This window comes from Armigeres subalbatus, chromosome 3, assembly GCF_024139115.2.
Source record: "Armigeres subalbatus isolate Guangzhou_Male chromosome 3, GZ_Asu_2, whole genome shotgun sequence".
NCBI lineage: Eukaryota > Metazoa > Arthropoda > Insecta > Diptera > Culicidae > Armigeres > Armigeres subalbatus.
This window is the reverse complement of record NC_085141.1, coordinates 340,444,587-340,471,261: the sequence shown is the minus strand read 5'-3', so window position 1 is coordinate 340,471,261 and position 26,675 is coordinate 340,444,587. Positions and strand designations below refer to the sequence as shown.

General features: G+C 38.7%; 1 protein-coding gene across 3 annotated transcripts in view; it reads right to left on the bottom strand.

Moving 5' to 3' along the window:
- Positions 1-26,675, bottom strand: part of LOC134225836 (protein sax-3) — a 979,605-nt gene that overhangs the window by 90,181 nt on the left and 862,749 nt on the right. For all 3 annotated transcript variants that reach the window (XM_062706210.1, XM_062706209.1, XM_062706211.1), the window contains one exon: positions 16,823-17,092. In XM_062706210.1, coding sequence (XP_062562194.1) covers positions 16,823-17,092 — 270 coding nt within the window. The remainder of the gene's footprint in view (positions 1-16,822; positions 17,093-26,675) is intronic.

The window sequence follows — 26,675 nt, the reverse complement described above, 5'->3', positions numbered from 1 at the left end:
TTGTTGAATAGAGGAAGTGACGGTGCATCGGTTAACAGAATAAATATTAGCGACGATGGACAAGCTGTGGAGTCACCTACACTAGATGAGGTTAAAAAAGCTGTTAAAGAGCTGAGAAACAATAAGGCTGCGGGAAGGACCAGCTCTGGCTGAAATTCTCAAACATGGAAGTGAGCAGCTTTATGAAGTTCTGCATCATATTATGTCGAAAATATGGGAAGACGAGGAAATGCCTGCTAGCTGGTTGGACGGCCTCATTTGCCCTCTCTTTAAGAAAGGGCACAGACTGGAGTGCGCCAATTACCGAGGAATAACCCTCCTTAATTCGGCGTACAAAATTATGTCCCGTTTCCTGTTCAACAGATTGAGACCGCTTGAAGAGTCCTTCATCGGCGAATACCAAGCAGGTTTTCGTGAGGGCCGATCAACGACGGATCAAATGTTTACCCTGAGACAAATCCTTGATAAATTCCGGGAGTACAACTTGCAGACACATCATCTGTTTATTGATTTCAAGGCGGCGTACGATTCAGTGAAACGGAATGAATTATGGCAAATTATGCTTGAACATGGTTTTCCGGCGAAACTGATACGGTTGATTCGTATAACGTTGGACGGATCGAAATCAAGTGTAAGGGTTGCGGATGAAATATCGACGTCATTTGTTACCTTGGATGGATTAAAGCAGGGTGATGCACTCTCGAACCTACTGTTCAATATTGCGCTCGAGGGAGCGATTAGGAGAGCTGGTGTGCAAAGAAGCGGTACCATTATCACAAAATCGCATATGCTCCTGGGATTTGCGGACGATATCGATATTATCGGAATTGATCGCCGTGCCGTGGAAGAGGCTTTTGCGCCTTTTAAGAGGGAGACAGCGAGGATTGGACTCACGATCAATACCAGCAAAACGAAGTACATGGTCGCTGGCAATCAACGTGGGTTCATTAGTGGTGGTGGTAGCGAAATAGTGCTTGATGGTGAAAAATTTGAAGTGGTAGAAGAATTTGTGTATCTTGGAACATTAGTTACGTGCGATAATGATGTTACCCGCGAGGTGAAAAGGCGTATTGCAGCTGCAAATAGGGCTTATTACGGACTTCGTAACCAGCTTAAGTCCCGTAGTCTGCAAACGAAAACAAAACTTGCGCTGTATACTACTCTGATTCTTCCGATGGCTTTATACGGCCATGAGACATGGACGTTAAAGGAGGCTGATCGGAGAGCTCTCGGAGTGTTTGAGCGTAAGGTGCTGCGGACAATACTCGGCGGTAAACAGGAGAACGGCATCTGGCGGCGTCGCATGAATCACGAATTGTACCAGGTGTATAAAGGGCTGGATATTATTGCTTATACAACACGGCAGACTACGGTGGGCTGGTCACGTTGTTCGTATGCCGGAAGAACGTCAAGCGAAGATAATATTTAGTAGAGAACCCGGAAGAGGCCGCAGGCTTCGTGGAAGGCCGCGTACACGATGGCTTTTTGCAGTTGAAGAGGACCTGAGGGCGCTCAATGTCCAGGGCGACTGGAAGCGATTGGCCCAGGATCGAGTCCAGTGGAGAAGGATACTCCATTCGGCGTAGGTTCATCGAAGAGCTGTAGCCCATCAAGTAAGTATCTGCACTTCGCAGCTTATGGTAGCAAATAGCCAATAGTTCAGGAATTTTGCCATCAAGTTCCTGCACGAACAACTGGACAAACTCCTAGACGAACTTCTGGAGAAACACTTCCAAAGGAACTCCTAGACCAACTCCTGGAGAAACTTTTGAAAGATTTTCTGGAGGAATTCCTAGACCAACTCCTGGGCCAACTAATGGAGAAAATTTAGAAGGTTCCTTTGAAAGGTCTGTTGGAGGCGCGCCTGGACGAACATCCACACAATTTCCTAAAGCAGCTCATGAATTACATCCTGGATATTTTTTATTAACTTTAGGAAGATTTCCTGTATAGGCTTACCGGATCAACTTGTATGAAAGGAGGAGAGGTCCTACGGATGGCAACTTATGGCAACTTCTCGAAGTCGATAACAAAATACTGAAAAAGTTTTCAAGTAGAAAACGAAATGCGAATCTGTTTGATGCATCAAAATTTATTAGTGGAAGTCAATGAAAAATAATAATCTTTTAACCGTGTACTCGGAATCATTTAGAAGACCAATTGCTGACTCAAGATTATTTTGAGGTAACTGTTTGTGTGATATAGTAATTAATTTTATGTAAGCTAATTTTGCCCGAAGGAGGACATTTTAAGCTGAAGAGAGGACGGAAGGACATTGTATGAAAAGGAAGACTTGTCCTCCTGGTGGAGCTCCTGTGAGAATTACAGGAGGAGCTATTGGCGCAACTCCTGAACAAACTTCTGGGAGGACTACTGGAGGAGTTCCTCCAGGAGTTTCTTTAGGAGTTCCTTCAGCAGGTTCTCCAAGAAATTCTCAAGACGTCGGTACAGGAGCTCCTCCAGTAGTTCCTCCTGAAGATCGTACAGGAGTTCCCCCAGTAGTTCTTCCAGAAGATCCTTTAGGAATTCCTCCAGAAGTTCGTTCAGGAGTTCATCAAGGAGATCCTCTCAATGTTCCTCCGGAATATCGTCCAAGAGTTCCACCAGTAGTTAGAATATCCTTCAAGAGTTTTTCAAGTGGTTGGTCCTGGAGCTCCTTTAAAAGTGTATTCAAGAGTTATTCCAAAAGTTCCTTCAGAAGTTCGTCGAGGAGTTCCTCCAGGAGTTCGCACACCAGTAATGCTTACAGGAGATTTTCCAAGAGTTCTTCTAGTAGTTGGTCCAGGAGCTCCACCAGAAGTTCGTCTAGAAGCTCCTCAAGAAGTTCCCCCAGAACACGGTTTTTCTTTTACTTCCACTAATTTGTTTTTTCGTATCTACACAAATACGTATTTCATCCACTACTTGTGAACATCTTCAGTCGATAAACAACACACTGAAGATGTCCACAAGTAGTGAATGAAATACGTATTTGTGTAGATACGAAAAAACGAATTAGTGGAAGTAAACGGAAGACAATTTTTTTTAAAACCGTGTAACATTTTCCCCTAAGTCGAAAATAATTATTAACTCATCCAGGAGTTTCTTCACGAGTTCCTCCAGGACTTTATAGGCTTTCGACTGTTCCAATCTTACTAATAAATTTTCGGCTTCCAATCTTTTACTGGAAATTAAAACTACATGTTTCTTCTACGCCCGACATTTCAATGGTTTATTCCATCTAATTTAAAAAATACTTTCCAACCCTTAAAAAAATGAATTAAACCATTGAAACGTCGGGCATGTCGTTTTAATTGCCAGTAAAGACTGGAAGACAAAAATTTATTAGTTCCTGCAAGAGTTTGACCAAGAGTTCCTCCAGCATTTGGACCAAGAGTTCCTCCAAAAGTTTCTCCAGGAGATCCTTCAGAAGTCGGTCCAGCAGTTTTATTTCTGTAGGAACTCCTGAAGAAGTTGATTGAGAAAATACAGATGGAATTTCCGAAGGGAAATAAACTCCTGAAAAACTATTAGACAAAGTTGTGGAGGAGCTTCTGGAAGAATTCTTTAAGAAATTTATGGTATTTTTTGGAATAACTTCCACAGGATTCCCTGCACGATTTTTCTGGTAGAACTGAAGAAATTTAATTTTTGGGATGATTTTTTGGAAGAATCTACAGAGGAATGTAAGGAATGTAAAATGTAATGTAAGGAATGTTGTAAATAGGTAAAACATATTTTTGTTTCACTTTTGGAAAAATTTTCAATGATCAAAAATCATCTAAACGTGCTGAAAACACGATTTTCGCACTTTGACTGATTGCATCGCGCTTGAAATGTTGTGGTGCGGTTTGGCTGAATTCCGACCGAATATAAAAGCGGCCAAGCCTACTATGCAGCGTTGCTTACTTTACTTTTATCCACATTTAATTTAAGAACGGGAACTTCTCGAACCAACCGCTCCATTTATACTATTAAACGAATGACCAGTCATTGGGAGCTAAGTTACTAAGAGAATTAACGTACACTCCTTCGGTAGTTGACTTTTTGGGATGGGGCACAGTTTTTAGTCTAGTGCCCTGGCTTATACATTGATAGGCAAAAGTATTCATACTTATGTCCATTAGTGTACATAAAAGCCTACACTAAGAAAATTCGCGCACATATTTTTTATTTGCAATTTGGGAACTCAAATATATTTAATATGAATCCACACAATAATCCAATAGCTGCATATTAGAGACCACAAATAAATTTCATTTGATTATAGATTCTATTTGTACTTCGCGTGAAGAGTATTTATGTGTGCACTAATAAACATCATGAGTTAAATTAATGGATTTTTGCCAATAAAAATTTGTGTAATTTTTGCAGTGTAGGTTCAAGCGCCATTACTCGTCCTCTGGAACGATATAGAGAAAACAAAAAAAAATAAAGTGTCTCGTACTTGATTTGACTCGACTCGACTTCGAAATTAAAAGAGCAACATCAACAGGCGAAAGGACATAGTCTGCAAATTGCGGATAATTTTCACGATCGCAGTTATAGGAATGAAATCGATGCCAACGCAATAAACAAGAGGCTTTTGTTGCTCGTCCTATCAGTCGTTTCAAACAAACAACCTTTCGCATCTACTAGACGACGCCAAAACCATTCTCCGTGCACTCATCTCAACAACTTGTTGCTCAAGTCACCACTTCACGCACGAGGGACCTTCTTTTTCACTCGGCACACGACCATACATAAACGTCGAATTGACACTTTTCCGTGATTTTCAAACAAATTAGGCCAATGCATCAGGCTTCACGGACGCGAATACACACGGTTTGAGAAATGGATCGGCATGTTTTTACTTATTATTTCCAACTCTTCAGCCGAACCAAAATTCAGAGAAAAACAACCAACGAACTTGATAACCGCGAAATACTTCGATCCCAGAAATTCAGTGAAAAACTTGTGTTTTTATTACTTGACTGCTGTTAGACCTAAATAAATTGCACATGATCATCACTTAGCTCAAGTTGCATTTCATTGTAGTGACTCGACGAGTATTTTTACGAATATTGTCAGATAGACGTAATTTTATCATTTTACGGCTTTGCCTAATATGACCGAGATTGAGATTTCAACAAATATCCTCCAGCCTCAAAGGCATTGGGTACGCGTAAAAATCAATCACAAAATATTTCAATGATTCCAATAGGAGGTTTCCGAATGTGTTATCAAAGTCCAACGGTACAATCAAAACCGTAGAAAAAATCCAAACCTTAGATTTTCTTGTTATTTCTAAAATTTATATCAACAGACTCTGATATCTAAATCCCAAAATGATTTTGTGGAAGTCCGAGATAACATCTTCTCAGCCTGGAGGAATAAACAAATTTTCCAAAAGGACTCTCTCTGACCCGAAATGTGCTTCTTGAGCATGCTTTTAGAATTGTTCAGATTCGGCAGCAAACACGATCGGTAGTTGTTAAATTGCTTGTTACCGTGTGTCAAACTGGCTCCCAATCGAGGAAAGACTCTTCCGTGGCATCACCAAAAAACAAAGAATAATAAAACAAAAACAACTGTCCAACGTAATCGAAGTTGTTCCCCCCGTGGCTCGGTCCTATCCATTATCCAGCAGGAAGGGACAATCTGGCGTTCAGTATCATAGTGGCGTAGTCTTATTGAAGAGATGAAGGAAGTCTGATAGTCTGACATCAGGTTAAAACATTTGTCAGACATTCGCATAGCATGGAAATCTTTCGTGAGTTTTTCAAAGTAAGTCTTTAGTGAAACTTTATTTGCATAGCAATCCAAAATGATAATCGATGGGATTGCAATTACGCCTCTCTTGTACTGAGCACAAGAATTTCTCTGGACTCCAATACCCTGCCGTGTCGTGCAAAGACTGCTGACTGGGAGGAACCCAACAAAAAACGCAGAAGCAACTAAATGGTTGTCGGCCGGCAGTATGTACCGTCTTCAGTCCGGGTACATAGCAGCGGCAGCGGACATTATCTGGTCCGTGTTCGTGTCCTCTTTGGCTACCTTTGACAACTTTTTTGCCGCGTTTATCCCGACATCGATTGTTTGCAATTGCAGGAAGCTGAACGGTGGAAGAATGAGGCATTTTTTGTTCTGTTCTGTTCATTTTTTTTTTCGGCAAAACTTGAACTTCGGCGTACTTCATGCTGATATCTCAATGCGAGCAAAAACACTCGGTTAAACTTTGCTGATCCCATTTCCTTTTAGGGACTTTATTGACAGCACTGGCGACCAACGACCGTTGACTTTTGGAAAGTTTGGAATAAATTACCGGGGCAGTCATTGTTTTGCCGGTGAAATGAATTTTCTGCTTCAATATTGTTCATGTTTGAAATGGATTCGGTGGGATAGCTAATAAATTTTTAAGGGCAACTGTTTCAAAACTTTGTTTAATTAACCAACAAGTTGCAGCCCAACTTGTGCCGCTTAATTACTTAGATATGTTGTGAGAATTATTTAGTAGCATAAATAATGACAAATAGTTTTGAAATAATTCAGATAAATAAATAGTGATATAGGTCATATATTTTCTATAATCATAACGAACAAAAAGAAAGTTGTCTTGAGTTGAATCTGGGATCATCAAATCCAACATATGTTCAATTCTTCTTCTATCCCAATAGAGTTCTCCCAAAATATCCTTTTTCAACCATTCCTAATACCATAAATGCTAGCCCCATTAACCTTAAATCGCGTCCCATTTGACGTGGATACGCATTTAATAACCCACCCATCAGCTGGAAACGTGTCCTTGATGGCGCCCCACCATCTTCACGACATAGTGCCATGGCTTCCTTCCGCGCCAAGCTGCTTCCTGTGCACATATCCAGCAATACTATAACTGGTACGACACAATCGTCATCATAATCATCATAATCTTCCGTTTTTCTGCTCGCTTTCTCCTGCTCAAGTGTGTCGTCATACAATTGGGTAACATGGCGGCGAACTATAGTCATAGCCGACGCGAAATGCCATTAAACATATGTCACACATACAGCTTAGCCAAAGGAGGTCGTACCTTCAAATCTGGAAGCTGATCCTGGGCCGGAGCCGAATGTGGCAAGTTGCTGCAGCAAAGTTTCCTAAAGTTCTTGTGGATTATTCTAGGTGGCGTGTAATGTGGAAGCAGTTTTACCCACCATCAGCATCATGAATTACAAGTAAGTAATAAATTTCTTTTTGCTTCATCTGGTCTCGTGTTCTTCTGGTGATTGTGTTGGACAATGTGGGTTTTTGGAAGGGCAATTTTGGGGATGTTCAGATAACGTTTAGAACAATACAAAATTTAAAAACTCGCAGAATTTGAACACGAACACGAACAATAAAATTTTGGTAATTAAAAATAAGAACATTACAAACGTTATTACTTTTACAATGTTCACAAAATTTAAAAAAAAAATCTAAAAGAAATGAAATTTGAAAGAGTTTTTGATTTAAAATTTTTTGAAAGCTTTAAAAATTTCAAAAATTCCTAAAAGAGTATTTGGAAGATTCTGCATTAGGAAACACTGATGGCACAGCACGCTACGTAGCTGTACCAACTGTTTGCTATACCAGCACATTAAGTCTATAAAACCCTAGAGCACGAAGCTCTACCTCTTTTCTAGAGAAATACTGTAATGTCAAGTACTGGTACTGGTACTGGTATGTCAAGTACCAAAAACTTAAATATTGAAACCCTTTATTTTTTTTGTAAATTTTCAAATTTAAACGAAATCTTGAAATATTTTGAAATTTGGAAAAAAATATTTTTTCACAGGGAATTTAAATTTTCAAAGTTTAGTAATCTAAGAAGTTCTAAACAAATTCCATTAAACAAAATTTAAAAATTCTTAATTCCCCAAAAACTTTCAATATTTTTAATTTTTCGAAATATTGTAGGAATTTTCATCAATCAAGCATCACGGCCATGCAAAGCACTTCTTTTTACAGCTAATACAGTATTCATCTTATTTAGTCGTAATGGTCTTCCGTTTTTAAATAAGTAGGTAATTTAGAAATGGATTTTTTTTTTAAATTTTCCCATATAAATTTTTTAAAGTTTTAATGCTTTGAGCGGATCTAGAAAAAACTCAAAGGTGCAATCCAATCGGGTTGTACGCAAAGGTGACGTAGGACCACGTAGCTATACGAAATTGATGGTATTTGCCACAATAATTTTTGTCTCTTTATTAACATTGAGCAAACTGCTCGGAGGTCAACTGAATCAAGAAGCCGAATAGTTGCTCCCAGTTGGATGGTTTTTGAGTCTCCAACCGTGGAATTAACATGACTCAACGGCCGCATCGCTACTGAAGCCACTCGACTGGCTTTCAGGGGAGGACATTACAATCGTAGAAGACACCATCCTCAAAAATGTCCGAAATAAAGGAGAAATAAGCAAATAATAAGCGGCGCGAAACCAAACGCAAATATATTTACAGTCGCCTCTCCACATCTCGATATTGAAGGGACCATCGAGATAGGGAGAGATCGAGGAATGGAAGGAAAATTGAAATGGCCTTCGTGCTGCTGAGTCCGCCCCGCTGCTTCCACTCTTGTTCGTCCTGTGTCCCTGAAATCATGTTCGACCGCTCTCTCGCGCACGCCGGAAAGCAGCTTTCTTGTAATCAAAAAGCCCGTTAGCCCCGCCTCTTTGTGATCTGATATGGGTGTAAATATGATGTGCACTCATAAGGATTAACGAAAAGGCGAGAGTAATGGGATTACTTCATAAAATACAAGAAAGCTGCATTCCGGCGCGTTCGAGCCATTTTGATCGGGATTCTACTGACAGTGGCCCGAAGCATGGAAGAGACTGAAAATTCAAAGCATCCTGTGAAATTTTCTCGCAAAATGCTGAATTTGTTTAGCTGTTTTGTTGAAAAGAGTAACCAAATAAATTTGACCCAATACAAAATTTCTTCATAGTGCAATTTCGAAATTTCTTCATAGTGGGTGGATGCCGTAGAAATATTCCTCTAAAGTAGCATCTTTATAAATTTTGCTGTCGTTTGCAGAAAGTAATGTTTTCTGGCAAGATTCTTTGGTTTTATTTCTGTTAGTATTTGATTTTGTTTATGTAAGACATTGGAAATTCAATCGATTTTTCTGGTCCGCCATTTTATACAAAAGAAGGTTGATCTGAGATTAATTTTCATCAAAGTGCGTTTGGCGACGACAGAAAGTTGCCATTCGGCAGCAGAGTCACAAGCGCGCGTCGGAGTTAGCGCTTTTCCAATATACTAACTGCAACCAAACTCGAAGACTTTTCAGAAAGACGCCACCATTTGGGATCGCAACAGACGACATTTTTGTAATCAACCCTTTCTTCACATGAAATGCTGGTTCGTTGAGGTTGAATGATGACCACCATCTATGCGATGGTTTTCCGTTGAAAATTCATTCAGTGCCATTGTGCTGCTGTTTCCGCTCCGCTACTTCCGCTCTGCGTGAAATCTTGTTCGAACTGAGGATTAGATCCAAACCCGCAAGTTGCTTGCTTTTGATGTCTGTGCTTGCGATGCATGTACGGGATTGGTTGTTTTACTTTTTCTAAATTGTTTGCCTATTTTCAATAATAAATAGTTGAAAATCTGTATTTTAAGAACAATACAATAAAGCGTTGACTCATCCTTGATCGAAGCGTCCAAAAATATTGGAAATTCATCAAAAAACGGCTGAGATATTAACGTTCAAAGCCTATCATATTTTCGTGACGGTCTCTGATTTTCGCATTCGCAAAGTGTACCCTGTAGTCCTAAGTCAAAAAAAATTTTTTTTTCATTTTGGAGAATATTAATTTTCTTAATCTATTCAAAATTTTGAGAAATTTGAAATTGAATTTTCAAAACTTTAAAAAGGTTTAATATTTAAAACTATTTAAAAATTTGAAAGCTAATCAGGATTTTAATTTTTTTACGAAGTAGGTATATTAGAAACGAGTTTTAAATTAAAAAAAATTGAAAGTTATAAACTTTTGAATTTTTTTTAGAGAAAATTGGTTTTTAAATTTGAAATTTGTTTAGAACTTGAAAAATTTAAACAGAAATTAACTATTTTCAAAATTTTAACAGTTTTTAAAATTTCAAGAGTTTTGAAAATTATACTAAATTTATATTTGAAACAGATTTTACAACCGTGATTGTTATGAATGATATGTTTATCGGCTTTATCGGTCAGTCCTACTCAAAGTATAAGAGAGTATAGATTATGAAAGATAATTAAAAATCAACAGATTGAAATCCGTTCGCTAGGCCGCTGTCCATCTATTGAACAGCAAAATTTAGTACCTACTTTGAAGAGTTAATCTAGAGTTAATAAAAAAATAAAATGTAGCAAAAAAAGAAGAAAAAAATATATCAAAATTCTTGGTATCTTAGCTAATTATGGAACTGTTTAATTTTTCCTATTTTAAGACCTTAAAATTTTTTTTAGAAATGTCGAAGATTTCAAGAAATTTTGGCAGTTTCTAAATAAGATATTTGAATTGCCTCAAAAGTATATAAGCATTTTCGTCTTATTTTTTAAATTAAAAAAAAAACAAAATTATAGAAATATAAAAATTTTCAGCTTTGATTTTTTTAATTCTGAAACTTCTTATTTTTTAAGTTTTTGTGTATGTGTGTGTGTATCCAATCTTACCCCCATTGGCTGGCAAAGATGTTATGGAAGAAAGCTGTCTGTTTATATTACAATCAGATTTAATCCGGGAGTTAGATGGAGCTGGCTCTATTGCAGATCCAGTGACCCATTTCAGACTGCCTGGTATTTCATGACAAGTCAATTGGATAATGGATCCATAAACAAACTTCTGGATTTTATAATCCAGCGTTTATTTAATGTTATAATTATTAAATTTTCCAAAAAACATATTGAAACAATCTTATCAAATTATTCTATTTCCGTTACTATCCGTTAACTGGTCACGAATTTCATGCAAACGGGACATCTCTGCGGGAAACGATTTTACCATGAGTTAAAGGTCAATTTTGGGAAATTAACAAACCCCGTCATGCGGTATATCAAACTTCATGATTTAAAAAAGTTATGGTATTCTTTGGTATTTTTGTACTTCCTGAACTGTATTTGAACTTTGCCAACCTGGACAGTGTGCTGCAGAGCGCGTATAACGAAGGCAAGCATGTTGACCTGGTTTCGCTGCACATTGCCAAAGCCTTCAGTAGAACTTGGACACCCCTGGTCCTCAACAAATTACAAGAATGGGGCATCACTGGCAACATGCTTGCCTTTATCAAAAACTTCTTGACCGGTAGGACCTTCACGGTCCTCATTGGCGGCTCTGCATCCGGAGAGTATGCCGAGGAACTGGGGTCCCCCAAGGGTCGGTTCTTGCGGTCACCCTTTTCCTAATTGCAATGAACGGGGTCTTCGGCATACTACCGGCCAACGTCCACCTCTTTGTCTACGCCGACGACATCCTCCTGGTTGTCGTAGGTGGAACTCCCGGGGGATTAAAGCACAGGCGGCGCTTAGCGCATCCACCGCTGGGCCACCTCCATTGGCTTTACTATGAATGCGGGTAAGAGCATCCGGGGCCATATTTGCCATGTCCACCTTCAAGTCGGAGGCCCGCCTATTAAGCTTGGCCACGACCCCATAGCTAACCAGAAAATCGTTCGCATTCTTGGCGTCGATATCGACCGGCGGCTTACCTTTTTACCACACTTCCGGGCGGTGAAGATGGCCTGCAAGCCGCGAATCAGCCTGATGAAAATCCTGGCCGCAAAACACCGTACCAACAACCGGCACACCAGGCTGTATAGACCAAGCAGCCATTGATAGTCGCTTGCTATATGGGTTAGAGCTGACCTGTTCTGGGCGAAGGGACCTCATCAGCGTGCTTTCCCCAGTATTCAACAGCTACGTCCGACTGGCTTCCGGTCTCCTTCCTTCCACGCCTGCTGAAGCAGCTTGTGTCGAAGCAGGTACACCGATGGTTCCGTGTCTAGCAGAGGGGTAGGTTTCGTGTTTCCGAGCCAGGTCCGAGAGCCTACCGTCTCAGTGCAGCGTATTTTCCGCCGAAGCTGCAGCCATCTTCGTCGCTGCCACCCTTCCAGCAAACAAACCGATTGCGATCCTTACGGATTGGCCAGTAGTGTGGTGGCGCTGCCCTCCAAAGCCACACACCAAAGCACCCGTGGATCCAAGGAATCCTTGCAGGTATGGCACCAGACATCTGTTTCGCCTGGATTCCTGGCCCTTGCCTACGAGGGGCATAAAGACTCGCCTTATACCCGTTCCGTTCCGCTGGCCGACGTTAAAAAAAGACAAAAAGTGTCGTCGGCCAGGACTGGGCCAGGACTTGGAACAGCAACAACGTCCTACCCCTAAGGAAGGTAAAAGGCACTACTAGTTCCTGGCACGACGTGACCTCGCAAAAACAGCTGACCATCATATCCAGACTCCGGACCAGGCATACCAGGGTGGGGGACCTTTCCGGTCGGAATGGGACTTTTGCGAGGTTAGGAACGAGTATTTTGTATGCAGGTGACCGAAATTTGATCACCCTATGAATCATTATGGTATTCCAGCTAGCATCCGAGATGCGCTAGCTGATGATGAAGCTAATATGGCTGCACTCTTTTGCTTCCTGAAGGCCGCAGGTATGTACCACGCGATATAGATCTGGACCTCTGACTAAGGCGAACGGGCCTTCTTCGGATACAAGTCCCTCTCCCTCAGTGAACCCCCTTTCAGTTTAGCTGAGGGGCCTCAGCCTCCTTTTGTTCCCAGCCGTTTTAATAACGACATCTGCCATGTCATCGAACCATTTTTTCTACTTTTTTACCAAAGTTTCCCAAAATTGACCTTTGAACTGGTACTCGGTAAATTAGTTTACCGGTTCTAATCGGTTCAAATACGGTCCAGGAAGTACAAAACTACCATAGAATGTCATGACTTTTGAAATCATGAAGTTTGATATGCCGCATGATGGTATTCGCCTATTTCCGTAAAGAGACCCCGTAACAGGTTCCGGCGGAACGACCGGATTCTGGAATACAGGCCATATTTCGGACCGATCAAATTCCTGATCAAATTTGGTATAGTTTATGCGTCGTTTGTCTTCAAAATATCTAAAATAATCATTTCCGAAGTATGCTTTCTGGCATATGGTCAAAAGTTAACACCCATTTTAAATTCGAAATAACTCCGGTATCATGCACCCAGTCCCAAAAAATCGCTTCTTTTGGTGAAAGTTGCGAAACAAAATGTCAAAAGACAAAAAAGTTACAGCAAGAAAGATTTTTATTTTCGTTTTCAAAAGGGGGGTTGGTAACGGAAGGGTTAAAAAGTTTAAAATTTAAAAAAAATTGAAGCGGAAGATTTTTTCAAATTTTCCCCTTTGAATTTTAAAAGTTTTAGTGCTTTGAGCAGATCTAGAAACATATTTTTTCAAATATAGGGAATATTGCCTTTGCTAATATTTTTTAATTATGAAAACATTTAAAACATTGAGAAAATAAAAAAAATCAAATTTGGGTTACCTATTTAAAAAGCTTTAAAAATGTAAGAAAATTTTGCCAAAAAATAATATTTTGTGGGTGAAAATATTAAACGGTGAAAGTTTAAAGAATTTCAATAGTTTTTTTTTTCAAATTTTCAAAATATTTAGACAGATTATAATTATTAAATTTTAAAACTTTTTAAAATTTCAAAATAATTGTTTAGTGATTTGAGAAATTCTCAAGAAATTTTCAAGATTTAAAACTTTTTTTTTTGCAATTAAAAATATATAAGAAGCGTGAAAAATTTCTAAATTTTTGAGGAATTTTAAATTGAGGAATTGAAAAATTTGAAAATGATCACGATGTTGAGCTTCTTATCTTCTTTTTTTTCTTCTTCTTCTTATTGGCATTGCAGAGTATATCATGAGACTAACACGATGATACATTTATGCCCAGGGAAGTCGAGAAATTTCCAACCCGAAAATTTCCTTCACAGAACTGGGAATCAAACCCAGCCACCTTCAACATGGTCTTGCTTTGTAACTTCCCATCTTACCGCATGGCTGAGGGAAGCATTTTATAAACTTATATTTTTTAAATAAAAAAAATTGGAGAGGTCATTTTTTTAGTAATTTTAAAGTTTTTTTTTATTAATTCAATATTTAATGAAATTCAATTCAAATAATAAATAAAAAAAAATAAAAAATTGAAACAATAATGTTGGAACAGTTAATAATCCAAACGTTTACAAAACTTTAATAGTTTTTCAAAAAAATTACAATTCAAAAAATTGTTTTCAAAAGTCTTCAATATTTTTCTTCCTTGGACTAACGGCTTTCCAGTCTGGCAAATCGAATCGAGCCGCTTCGTTTTTTCAAATTTCCAACGTTTCGGTCTGTGGTAGAGTCCATTCTGAAGTGCAGTAGGTGGCATACCTAATAAGTTTATAACACGAACATAGCACCTACTACACCTACAAAAAAAGCATTTATCCACCAACGCAACCGTATGATTATTACGATACTTCGGAAGACAAAAATCGATGCGCGACAAAAATTTCATAGCCTGTTGCACTTTACGAGAGACGATACCCTCTTGAATTTCTGAAGAAGTCAAGACCACATGCCGAAACGTTGAAAATTAAAAAAAAAAACATCCCGTTAGTCCAAGGAAAAAATGTGAAGTACAGTCGTTTAAAGGATTCAAAATTAGTTTTCAATGAAAACTATATTTTTTTACATTAAAAATTTCAAAAACTAAGAAATTTTTATATTTTGCAAAATGAGAAAATTTTCAAAAAATAACAACATTTTCAAATTTGTTTCAAATTTTAGCAGTTTTTGAATTTTTTTCTTATTTTTTTTTTCATTAAAAAAAATATAGTCTTGAAAACAGAAAGAAAAAATATTTAAACTTTCTAAAGTATTTATTTTCTGAAATTGAAAAAAAAATGAGAAGGCGATCTTGAAAATTGAAAAAAAAATCATGATTTAACCATTTCAAAAAAAAAAATCAGTTTCCAAGGACCCCAATTTTTTAATTATTGTAAATTAAAATTTCTCGAATTTAGAATCTTTTTGAAATTGAAAAAATTGTTCTAATCATTAAACATTTCCAAATTTCCAAAGTTGTTATTAAAAAATCAAAATTCAATATTAAAACGCATATTTAAAAACTTCAAATATTTGCAGTTCAATTTCAAAAATAAAAAAAAACCTTGAAAAATTGGTAAATTTAAAAAATTTCGAATTTTAAAAAAAGATCAAGTTTTTGAGATTTCAGAATTTTTACAATTTACAAAATTTTAAAAACTTTACGTAACTTTAAATAGTTTTGCAACTTAAAAAATATTAAAAATTAAAAATTTGGAAAAAAATAGAATTCTTAAGAAATTTTAAATTTCTAGTTTTTTTAAATTGTTCAAATTTTAATTGTTTTGAAAATTTCAATATGTAGTTTTGAAATTTTTGAAGAAATATTGACACGAATTCTCGAAATGTTTGGAATTTAAATTCATTTAGAACTAAAAAAATTGAAGAAAATGGTTTTTGATTCTAAAAAAATCGATCAATCTATTCTTTTTAGTAACAAAATTTTGAAATAGGGGGAATGACGGCTTTGTTCTATTATTGTCAGGGTTTTTTTTATGACTGATTATGCTCAAATTTGGCCTAAATATTCTTTGCATATCAAAGAATATTGTGGCCAAATTTCATAAAATTCGGTCGAAAAAAACCCTTTTGACAATAATAGAACACAACCCACCAAAGCCGTCTTTTCCCTATTTAGATTTCTTTTAAGTTTTTAATTTCCATAATTGGAAAAACCTAATACCTAATTTAAAACATCTACAAGTTTTATAATTTTATAAAAAAAAATTGAGGCTTTATTTTTTTCCAAAATTTCAGTAGATATTTATTATTTTAGTTTCAAAATTTACGAAAATCAATAACTTAACATTTTTCCAATACTCACATTTATTTTACAGTGTTGTGAAAACTCATATGTGAATATGTACATTATGTGGAAGATATTGATTTGAAAAATTTATTGGAGGTAACCACTTCCCCATTGAAGGACTTTAAAAAATATCAGCCCTGACAAATCAATGATTCTTTTTCAGATCCAGCAAGTGTGCAAAAATAGTAAATTTATTTGAACATCCCTACCAAAGCAAATAGTCCCACCAATGAAACACTTCAGCACTATTCTCCAATTCCGCCTTCGGTACGTGTGAATGAGTAGTGTTTCTTCATCTGTTTCTAGTCATACAGAAAGCCACTTCCTCTACTGTTCGGATTTGGCCCCAGCAGCATGACTAAACTTTCCTGGCAGAAATCCACTGACTGGCATCGCGAAGGAAAAGAAAAAAACTCCCTTCCATATAATATGATGTGTTATTTGTGGCAAATCATAAAACCTCACTCCAGTCGGCCCTCTTCCTGCCACGACGGCCCAAGAAAGCTTAACCGCACAAAGGCGCGCAATCCACCGAAGGAAGGAACGACCACATGGTACATCATTCGTTTCGCGCCGCCTTTTCGCGGTTTCCGAACAAAAAGGGAGAACTAGCTCTTCTATCCGCCCAGCAGAAAGACGGACCGCGTCTGAACAAATGTCCCATTAGCTATTAGATTATTGTTATCGTTCGGACGTGGTTCCTCCGAGGAGGAATGTGTCATAATGCAGCTAAAATTGTGGTTGGTTGCAACATTTTTTGTCAGCTGCCGAGCAAAAGTTGAACTATGACTTCCTCTCGGATATGGGATTGGATTCGAACGTGGCTGGAATTCATGGCTTTTGTGTACTGTTCTTATAAAATTGATGACATTCTTATGGAACCTAAAACGGGAGATACTCACAGTTGACAACGAGCTGAGCTTTGGCGTTGATCTGCCCCACCGAATTATGCGCCTCGCATATGTAGATGCCCTGATCGTCCTGGGCCACGTTTTTGATGACCAGACTTCGGTCTTCTTCCAAAATCTCCGCCCGCCCAACCGGGATATGTCCGTTTTCTTTCTTCCACAGGATCTGCGGGTGGGGGTCACCCCCGACGGTGCACTGGAACTGGACCCGCTGTCCCACCAGGACGGTAATGTCCGTTGGCTCGTTGATGAAGTACGGTTTCACTGTAATGGATCGGGAAAGAGAAAACGAGATACGAATGGTGATTGAATTCACAGAAACCAGATTATGCGAAATGTTGGTTGTTTGCACCCAGATGAGATTATCCCAAGAAGACACGGTGACGGAAAATGACTTGGACAGGCGTTCGCGATGATGGAATCGAGGAAATGGTCCCCTTCAGTCATCAGGCCACATAATTCGATTGGCCACGTGCAACACCGGCCCAGCGCTGCCCGGGCAAGAAACAACTAGACGAACCAGTGTTGAGGGAATTGATTTCGTTCTGCCCCTCTGGAAGTCATTATTCGCGATGCAAAATGGAGTGCTTTCTTTGGCTCCCCCATCGGGGAAGAAAGGAACTTCCGCTTTGCGATTGATTCGATTAAGGCCCCTTGAACGAATTGCAGTGATGTCGACTCGACGAACAGATCCTATATGAAAATCAAAAATTTATCAATATTCCAAAGTAAATAAAATTACGTATGAAAATTTAAGTTACTTCAAATTCATTAGAATTGAAACTCGTGTAACCTACATTACATTTATTTGAGTCAAATATAATTTTCAAGAATTTATTGCTATTTGGTTTGAAATGGATTCTACAATAGCCATCATGTTCTTCCACAGTTTTGCTTGTAATGGTGACAAAATATCATCTGCCAACGCTGCCGATTACGAAACCGAGCGAAGTACCCAAGCGATTTCGAAGAGATTGAAAGGATGTCAGCCGGGACAGCATTCGAAAGAACTGTGCTTGTACCGAGTCGAGCCGAAGAAATATGCAAATCGAATTGTGGAAAGTGCTCTGTTTTGTGCGCTTCGCAGCAGCTTCCGCTCTCTTAGTGGGGCATTGTTTCCCTGCGGAATGTGCACTGGCTGGCAGCGCACAGCCAGCCCAGTCAGTGGTTGATGGAAAATTTTGCGTTGCGGTTGAGTCCTGTCTTTGACAATTGGTTCGCTTTCGCTGGCAGAAAGGAGGGAAAAAAATGCGGGATAAGGCCAAGGAAATTGCAAATGATTGATTGAATTTTGACGATTGATTGAATGAAGGATGAATGGTGCAGGATTGGAAATTTCGCCAAGGGATTTGAACTTCGGGGACAACAGTTCGAATGAATTATATTTCAAAGAAAATAAAGCTTTTGTTCGCAGTCTCTGGCTCATATTCTTTCAGTTCAATTAAAGTTGCAAATTAAATCGATTTTCAGACAAATTCAAGTAGTGTCCAAGTCCAGTCCAAGTCCAGTCCAAGTCCAGTCCAAGTCCAGTCCAAGTCCAGTCCAAGTCCAGTCCAAGTCCAGTCCAAGTCCAGTCCAAGTCCAGTCCAAGTCCAGTCCAAGTCCAGTCCAAGTCCAGTCCAAGTCCAGTCCAAGTCCAGTCCAAGTCCAGTCCAAGTCAAGTCCAAGTCAAGTCCAGACCAAATCCAGTCCAAGTCCAGTCCAAGTCCAGTCCAAGTCAGACCAAGTCCAGTCCAAATCCAGTCCAAGTCCAGTCCATGTCCAGTCCAAGTCCAGTCCAAGTCCAGTCCAAGCCTAGACCAAGTCCAGTCCCTAGACCAAGTCCAGTCCAAGTCCAGTCCAAGTCGCCATAAGACCCGTTTAACATACGACAATTACGGTCGTATATGGCAGGGGAGGCCATTCGTCGAAAAGTCATTCGACATAATGCCACTCGTAGCATTTGACTGAACAAAACATTAGGCCGAATGTCATTTGGGCGAACGGATCATTCGGTCATAGAACATTTAGCAGAATAGGCCATTTATCAGAATAGGTCATCTGGCCGAATAAGTCATTTGGCCGAATAAATCATTCGGTCTAATAGGACATTTTGCCGAAAATTCGTTTAGCAGAACGGGTCATTTTTCTCCGTTTTTTCTAAATGGTCGTTTGGCTGAAGGAAAGGGCCGTTTGGCCGAATACCGTTTGGCCGAATGCAACAGGACAGTTAGGTCATTTGGCCGAATAAGACGTTTGATCTAATCGGACGTTTGGCCGAATCGGACAGTTGGTCGAATGGGACATTTGAGCGTATAGGTCATTTGGCCGAATAGGTTATTTGGCCGAATGGGAAATTTGGCCGAATAGATAATTTGAAAAGTGAGAAATGAGGAGTAAGGAGTGAGATGTCTCAATTCTCACTCTTCATTTCTCACTTCCCACTGTAAAAAATGTGAAGCGCGAAGTGAGTAATGACGTCTCACTACCAACTTTGCACTGCTCACTTTCCACAATGAAAAGTGAGAAATGAGGAGTGAGAAATGAGATAGCCCTACTCACTTCGCGATTCAAACTTTTCACATTGAGAAATGAGAAATGAGGAGTGAAAAGTGAGACGTCTCACTTCTTGCTCCTTTTTTCTCATTTATCGCTGTGAAAGGTAAGTATTGCGAAGTGAGAAGTGAGACGTCTCACTACTCACTTTTCACAGTGAGAAGTGAGTAGTAACACGTCTCTTGCTTCACACTATTTACTTTTCACTGTGAGAAGTGGGAATAAGTAGTCTCAGACGTCTCACTACTCACTTCGCGCTTCACATTTTTTATAGTGAGAAGTTAGAAATGAGGAGTGAGAATTAAGATATCTCACTTCTCATTCCTCATTTCTCACTTCCCACTGTGAAAAGTGGATGGCCTTCGATGTGTTAAAATTAAGCAAAATTGGTATCGCATATTTTCTAAGGTACCATCATCAGGGCTGACAATGAGTCTAGGTGAAGAATGGATCAGCGCCTTTACTGACAGTCTGGATGTCGGATAACAAAATCGTTCAAAAAGGTCTCTTATATTTTAGTTTTTTTTGTCCTCAGATACATTAAAACTATTTGATAAGCATTCTATGTAGTTGAAACAGTGATCCATTGTCACCCTCGAAGACCGTATCCAAGGGTTTGGTCTGGTGAGAAGAATTTTGATTGATGCCACTTCGCGCTTCACATTTTTTACAGTGAGAAGTTAGAAATGAGGAGTGATAAGTGAGTAGTGAGACGTCTCACTTTCTACTTCACACTACTCAAGTAAGACGTCTCACTTTTCACACCTCATTTCTCACTTTTCAAATGACTTATTTGGCCAAGTATACTATTTGGCAAACTGTCCTATTCGGCTGCATGAACTATTCGGCCAAATGACTTTTTGGCAGATGAGTTTCGTCTAAATGACCATTCCCTTTTAGCTGATAGGATCACTGTGAAATAAGAAATGAGAAATGTGAAGTGAGAAATGAGAGTGGGAAATGAGAAGTGAGAAATAAGGAGTAAAAAGTGAGGCGTCTCACTCCGCACTTCGCACTTCTCAATGTTCAGAGTGATAAGTGAGGAGTTAAAAATGAGGATTGAGAAGTATGAAGTGAGCCATCTAACATCACACTTCTCAAGAAATAATGAGTGAGAAATGATGAGTCTTACATCTCACTTTTCACAGAAAAGATAAACAAAAAGTAAGAAATGAGAACTGAGAAGTAAGAAGTGAGACGTCTTTCTCCTCACTGTGAAAGTGGGAAGTGCGAAATGAGACGAAGTGAAAAAAATTAAGTGAGAACTGATGAGTTATAAGTGAAATGTGCGACACTTTTCGCTCCTAATTTTTCCATTTTTCTCACGTCTCACTGTGAAAAGTAAGTATAGTGAAGTAAGAAGTAATATGTGTTGTTCCTCACTTCTCACTTCTTAATTATCACCATAAAAAGTGAGGAAAGCGAAGTGAGAAATGTGGCACCTCACTTCTCCCTCAATAGTTCTTACTTCTTATTACTCACATTCCGCAGTGAGACGTGAGAAGTGAGAAACGATGAGTAATAAGTTAGACCTCTCACTTCTCACTTCTCATTCCTCATTCCTCATATCTCACTCATCATTTCTTACTTCTCATTTCTCACTATTCGTAGTGAGGAATTGGAAGTGATGAGTGAGAAATGATAAGCCAGACGTCTACCTACTCACTTCCAATTTCTGATTTCACACTGTGAAAAGTGAGAAGAGCAAAGTAAGAATTAAGATGCCTCACTTATTTTTTGTTACCCCTCGCTCTCATAATGGTCCTTTCTTCCAAATGGCCATTCAGGCCGAACAGCACTTTCGACCAAATGATCAATTCGGCTAAACGTCTTTCTCGGCCAGAAGACATTTTCGGACATATAACCAGTTCGTCCAAATCGCCCATTGTGAGAAATGCGAAGCAACAAAAAGAGATGTTATACGTCTCACTTCTCACTACTCGCTGTGAAAAGCGAGAAATAAGGAATCAAAAGTGACGCGTCTCACTTTTTTTTCTACACTTCTTACTTGTTGCGGTAGAAAGAGAAGCAATGAGTGAGAAATGACTGTAGCTGTTCTTTTTTACAATACATTCAGTCAAACAACATTTTCGGACCTCATTCGATCAAACGACTTTCTCAGCCAAATAACTGGTTCAGCCAAATTACATTTTCGGCCAAATGACATATTCGACAAATGTGACATTTTCGTCTAAATAACCTTATCGACCAATCGACCAGTTCGGCCGTAAGTCGCTTTCAGCAAAATGATATTTTCGCCCATACCGATTCCCACTAAATGGATTTCGGCTAGAATACTTTCGGCCAAACGAGCCTTCTTCGTTATATTGCAATTCATTTTATTCTGCTGACAATACTTTTTAAGGCACTACTTTATCCATAGCATTCATGATTATAGTTCTGCATTAGTGATCTTCAGGACAAAATATTTGTATGGTCAAATGGCCTTTTCGGCCTAATGACATTTACGACCAAAAGACAAGTTCGAATGGCATTTTCGATCGGCCAGGAAAGAGTAATTTGACTCAAAGTCATTCGGCTGAAAGCCAATTATCTGAAAAATATTTGGCTGAACGTCACCAAGCCGAAAGTTATGTGGTCGATCAAACAAGAACGATTCCCATCTGGCCGAAAATTATTTACCAAAAATAGAACTTGATCGAAAATACCATTTGGCCGAAAAGGATTCACGGCCAAAAATGTGCAACTGGTCATTTGGCCGAATAGAAGTGAGATGTGACACGTCTCACTTCTAATTACTCACTGTGAAAAGTGAAAAATAAGACGTCTCACTTCTCTTTCTACACTTCTTATTTGTACGGTAAAAAAGAAGCAATGAATGAGAAATGAAGAGTGAGGAGTGAGACTGTTCCGGTTTTGTTTAACAATACATTCAGCCAAACGATGGCAACATGAATTTTTTGGCAAATTTGTCGGCCTCCATTCGATTAAACAACTTTCTCAGCCAAATAACTGGTTCAGTCAAACGACATTTTCGGTCCCATGATCCGTTTGGCCAGATGACTTTTTCGACAAAAGCGACGCTTTCGGCTAAATGACCTTATCGACCAAACGACCAGGTCAGCCGTAAGTCGCTTGCGACCAAATGATATTTTCGCCCATACCGAATCCGACTAAATGGAATTCGGCTAGATGACTTTCGGTCGAACGAGCCTTCCCCGTTATGGTGCAATGAATTTCATTCTACTGGTTATACAATTGAAGGCATTTTACTTTATCCATAGCCAAGTCCATAGCATTCATGATTATGGTTTTGCAATTGTGGAGAATACATACAATTTAGCATAGCACATATGATATTCGAAAACATTCAAAACGTACTGAAAGTTGATTCGTAAGGCCTCTAAAAAGTTCACAGGCGTCTATCAATACTTATTTTAACAAACTCCTAAATATTATTCAAGTTTTGTGAGTCCACTCATCATAAATTTAAATACCTCTTAGATCATCAATTGTTATTTTCGACTGTGATTGATTGTTGACGACGGTATTTTTTCGGCTCTTTCAGTCTTTATGATATGCTAAAACGGGTTTTGCGTCAACTATCCAACGTTTCGGTGTTTATTACGCCTTCTTCAGGGATTTAGAGTACAACAAAACGCAGCCTCTAAATTCCTGAAGAAGGCGTTCCTCATACCGAAACGTTGAATAATTAACGCAAAACCCGTTGCTATCATAAAGACTGAAAAAACCGAAAAATACCGTCGTCAATCTAAATCATCAAAATATGTTCGGATCTACAGTAGATTTGACGATCTAAATTGTTTGGAAGGGTTGTGGGACAAAAGGTCGAAGGGACAAAAGGTCGAAGGTCAAAAGGTCGAAAGGACAAAAGATCGAAGGGTCAAAAGGTCGGACAAAAGAACAAAAAACTGCGTCAAAAGATCGAAGGACAAAAAGGTCGAAAGGACGAAAGGTCTTTCTTTTTCTTCTTTCTTTCTTATTTCTTCTTCATTTTTCCTTCTATTCTATTCCTTCCATCAATTCTTTTTCCTCATTTCTTCTTTCTTACTTCTTTCTTCCTTCCATATTTCATCTTCTTTATTTCTAATTTCCATATGTAGAAATTTTGGCTATCTCAGTCTTTAAAACCATTAAACGATTAGCGTTTTACTCTGCCCGACGCTTCGGCCATTGGATGTGGCCTTTTTCAAGGGAAAAATTGGTCAATTCCCTTGAAAAAGGCCACATCCAATAGCCGAAACGTCAGGCATAATCATTAATAATTTTTAAAACTGAATAAACAAATTCTATAAACTATCTTCAGTCGTTTCCAATACCATTTCTAATTTCTTTCATCCTTATTTCTTCCTTCTTTCATCCTTCTTTCATCCTTCTTTCTTCCTTATTTATCTCTTCCTTGTTCCTTATTTCCTCCATCTTTCTTCTTTATTTCTTCTTTATTCCTTCTTTCTTTCTTATTTATCTCTTCTTTGTTCCTCATTTCTTCCATCTTTCTTCTCTTTTACTGTTACTTGCTTCCTCCTTCTTTCTTTTGTTTTGCTTCATTTTGTCTTATATCCTTCATCTTCCTTCCTTCTTTCTTCCTTTTTCTATTTTCCTTATTTATTACTTCTTTTTTCCTTCTTCCATCTCCCTTTTTTTTCATTGTTCTTATTCCTTCTTTCTTCTTTCTTCCTTTTCACTTCTAATTTACATCTCACTTCTTACTTTTCCGTTCCTCATTTCTCACATCACATTTCTCACTTGTCACTTTTTACTTCTTATTTCTTCCTTTCCACTTCTTACTTCTCACCTCTCATTTATCTATGCTCACTACTTCCATCTTGCATCTCACTTGTCACTACTCACAACTCCCATCTCATTTCTCGTTTTTTTGTTCTTTCGACCTTTTGTCCTTCGACCTTTTGACCTTTCGACCTTTTGTCCTTTCGACCTTTTGTCCTTCGACCTTTTGACACAGATTCGGTTGGAAGAGGTTTTATAGATGTCGAAAAGATTTAGGAAACCTTTTCTGTATAGGTCTTTCGACCTAATCTTCAGAACATTTTCTTAATATAGAATGTCAGATTTTCTACAATGACGTCTGACGATCTGCATTCAAGAACGTTTTGGATGGCATTCGATGTGTTGAAATGAAGCAAATTTGGTATCACATATCTTTGTAAGGTCTCCATTGCCTTACGAACTAAACATCAGAATACTTCGAATTCGAATTCTAGAATATTGGATGAACTGAAATTTCCTCAATTGTATCATCTACTAATAAAAATTGATTGGATACATATTAGATTTTCGTGATATTTCCCCTCCTTTAGATAAATACAGTGGTATGATGACTTGGAAATCTAATTACCCTTCGTATCCTACTATATTATTGTATTCCCTAACCTCGACCAAGTCGCGAGTTTTATGGTTCACCAAAACTTTCACTATGTTGTATAAGAATCTAGAAAGGTATTATTAAACTTTATTTCGGCTCCAAAACACTTCACGGCAATCCAGCCTTCCAAATAAACGAAAGATCAAAAAAGTTCTACTTTATATATTTCATGTATCTACTTCATTTTATGACCGCAGGACTTGATGGCAGGATTGATTGCATAATAGCGAAAAAATCACGAAAACATCGTCACTTTGTAATTCTCGCTTAACTTTTCAAAAGGACCTAAGTAACATTTTTTTCATGAATTAATTTGAATAGCGCAATCAATAGAACAACATGAAAGCTATTGATTGCTGTATTCAAATTAATTCATGAAAAAAATTACTAGGACCTTTGAAAGTTAAGCGAAATTGTAATATGAATCAATTTCCTGTGTAGGTATATCGTAATTTTTATACATCTTACTCGCACAGGAAATTCCATCGCAATTAATTAAATGTAATCCTCTACCTTGATCATCCAAGAAGAGGATGAAGAAACAGAAACTATTCCTTCAATAAGTTAACAAAGAAATAACAGGTTTTTGAATACCATCCATCTGTTGGATGTTTTGATGAATCAACTTTGACTCATCGTTCCTTGAATCACTATTTGTCTGTTTTCCTTTCACATATGATCCCGAGCTAAATCCAAAGCTATTGCACTTTCTTCCGTTCAAACTCAAAAGACCGCTTATTAATTGCTGAGACGACGACGAGTGAATAATAAAGTTTCCAGACTGTGTGCTCATTTTCCGAAAGTACGTAAAGTAGCGATCTCAGCATATATTGTAGCAGAAATAATTTGTCTTCCGTACCGAAGTTTCCTCCGTACAACTATTTCCTATCTGCATCTTCTTAATTTCTGCACACCATCGTTCCAGAATGAGGTGAGGCGTTCCGTTCCACCTGTCTTCCACCCTGAGCTCAATCACAAATTACAATTTTCTCTCGTGCCAACATCGAGCACGGCCTGTCACGGTCACGAAACCGAAACTGAATTATATTTGCGACATAAAGTTGTAGAAAAGTTTGTCGCATATTTTGTTACCATTGATTTAAATTTTTGGTTGGCGGAATTGTTAGTGGAGTAGTGCCGCTTCTGCCTTCCTCCATGAATGGTGTGTTGTTTCAAAACTAGTTTCGGCTCCCTGTACAGGAAGTGTGAACGAACTCAGTTTTAATGAGTTCGATGTGAATAAATTCAGTGCAAGGTGCATTTTCCTGCAGTCTTTGTTTCTTTAGAAAGCAGAAAATCATTTTTCACTTTATTACAAAGCCGGCGCAGTCCTGAAACAAGCCGAAATATGCACTTTGTTGGACCTTATGCTGACATAGGGAACCAATCCAACCGTTCACAGCAAATGAAATAACTTGCCTTCATGTTAAATTAAATCCCATTAGCAACTAAGTGAACCCGTGCGTCCCTTCCCGGTCCTCAAGCCCGTCGCAATCGCGCCACACTCTACCCATTTTGCATGCAATCATGTTGTAAATGCACGGAGCCAGACCGAGATTCGTTGCCGGACCGAAACATTGCTGGATGGCCCCAGCATCGCTTGCTCCCGGCGGAGCTGCTGGATGCACTTCTTCTCACATCTATTCATTACTCTCCAGCTACGAGCCATGCAGCACTTCCAGGCCAGGCCCTAGTGAGGTGTACCTTGTGTGTAATTAATAACATTCGGGTTCTGCTGCCGCCTTTCTCCGGCGTCCAGAATAGACTCGAAACGATCCTTGCATCCTGTCCTGCCCCCCCGTTGTCGACTTCGGGAGCTGTCGTCTCTGGGGGCCAGTCTGAGAATTTGCATGAGTCCGGCTAAAAGAGCTGCTGCTGCTGCATTCCACTGCTAAGTTCCACAGTCGGTTTGAATTAGAAGAAAGACGACCGACGACGACGACCAAA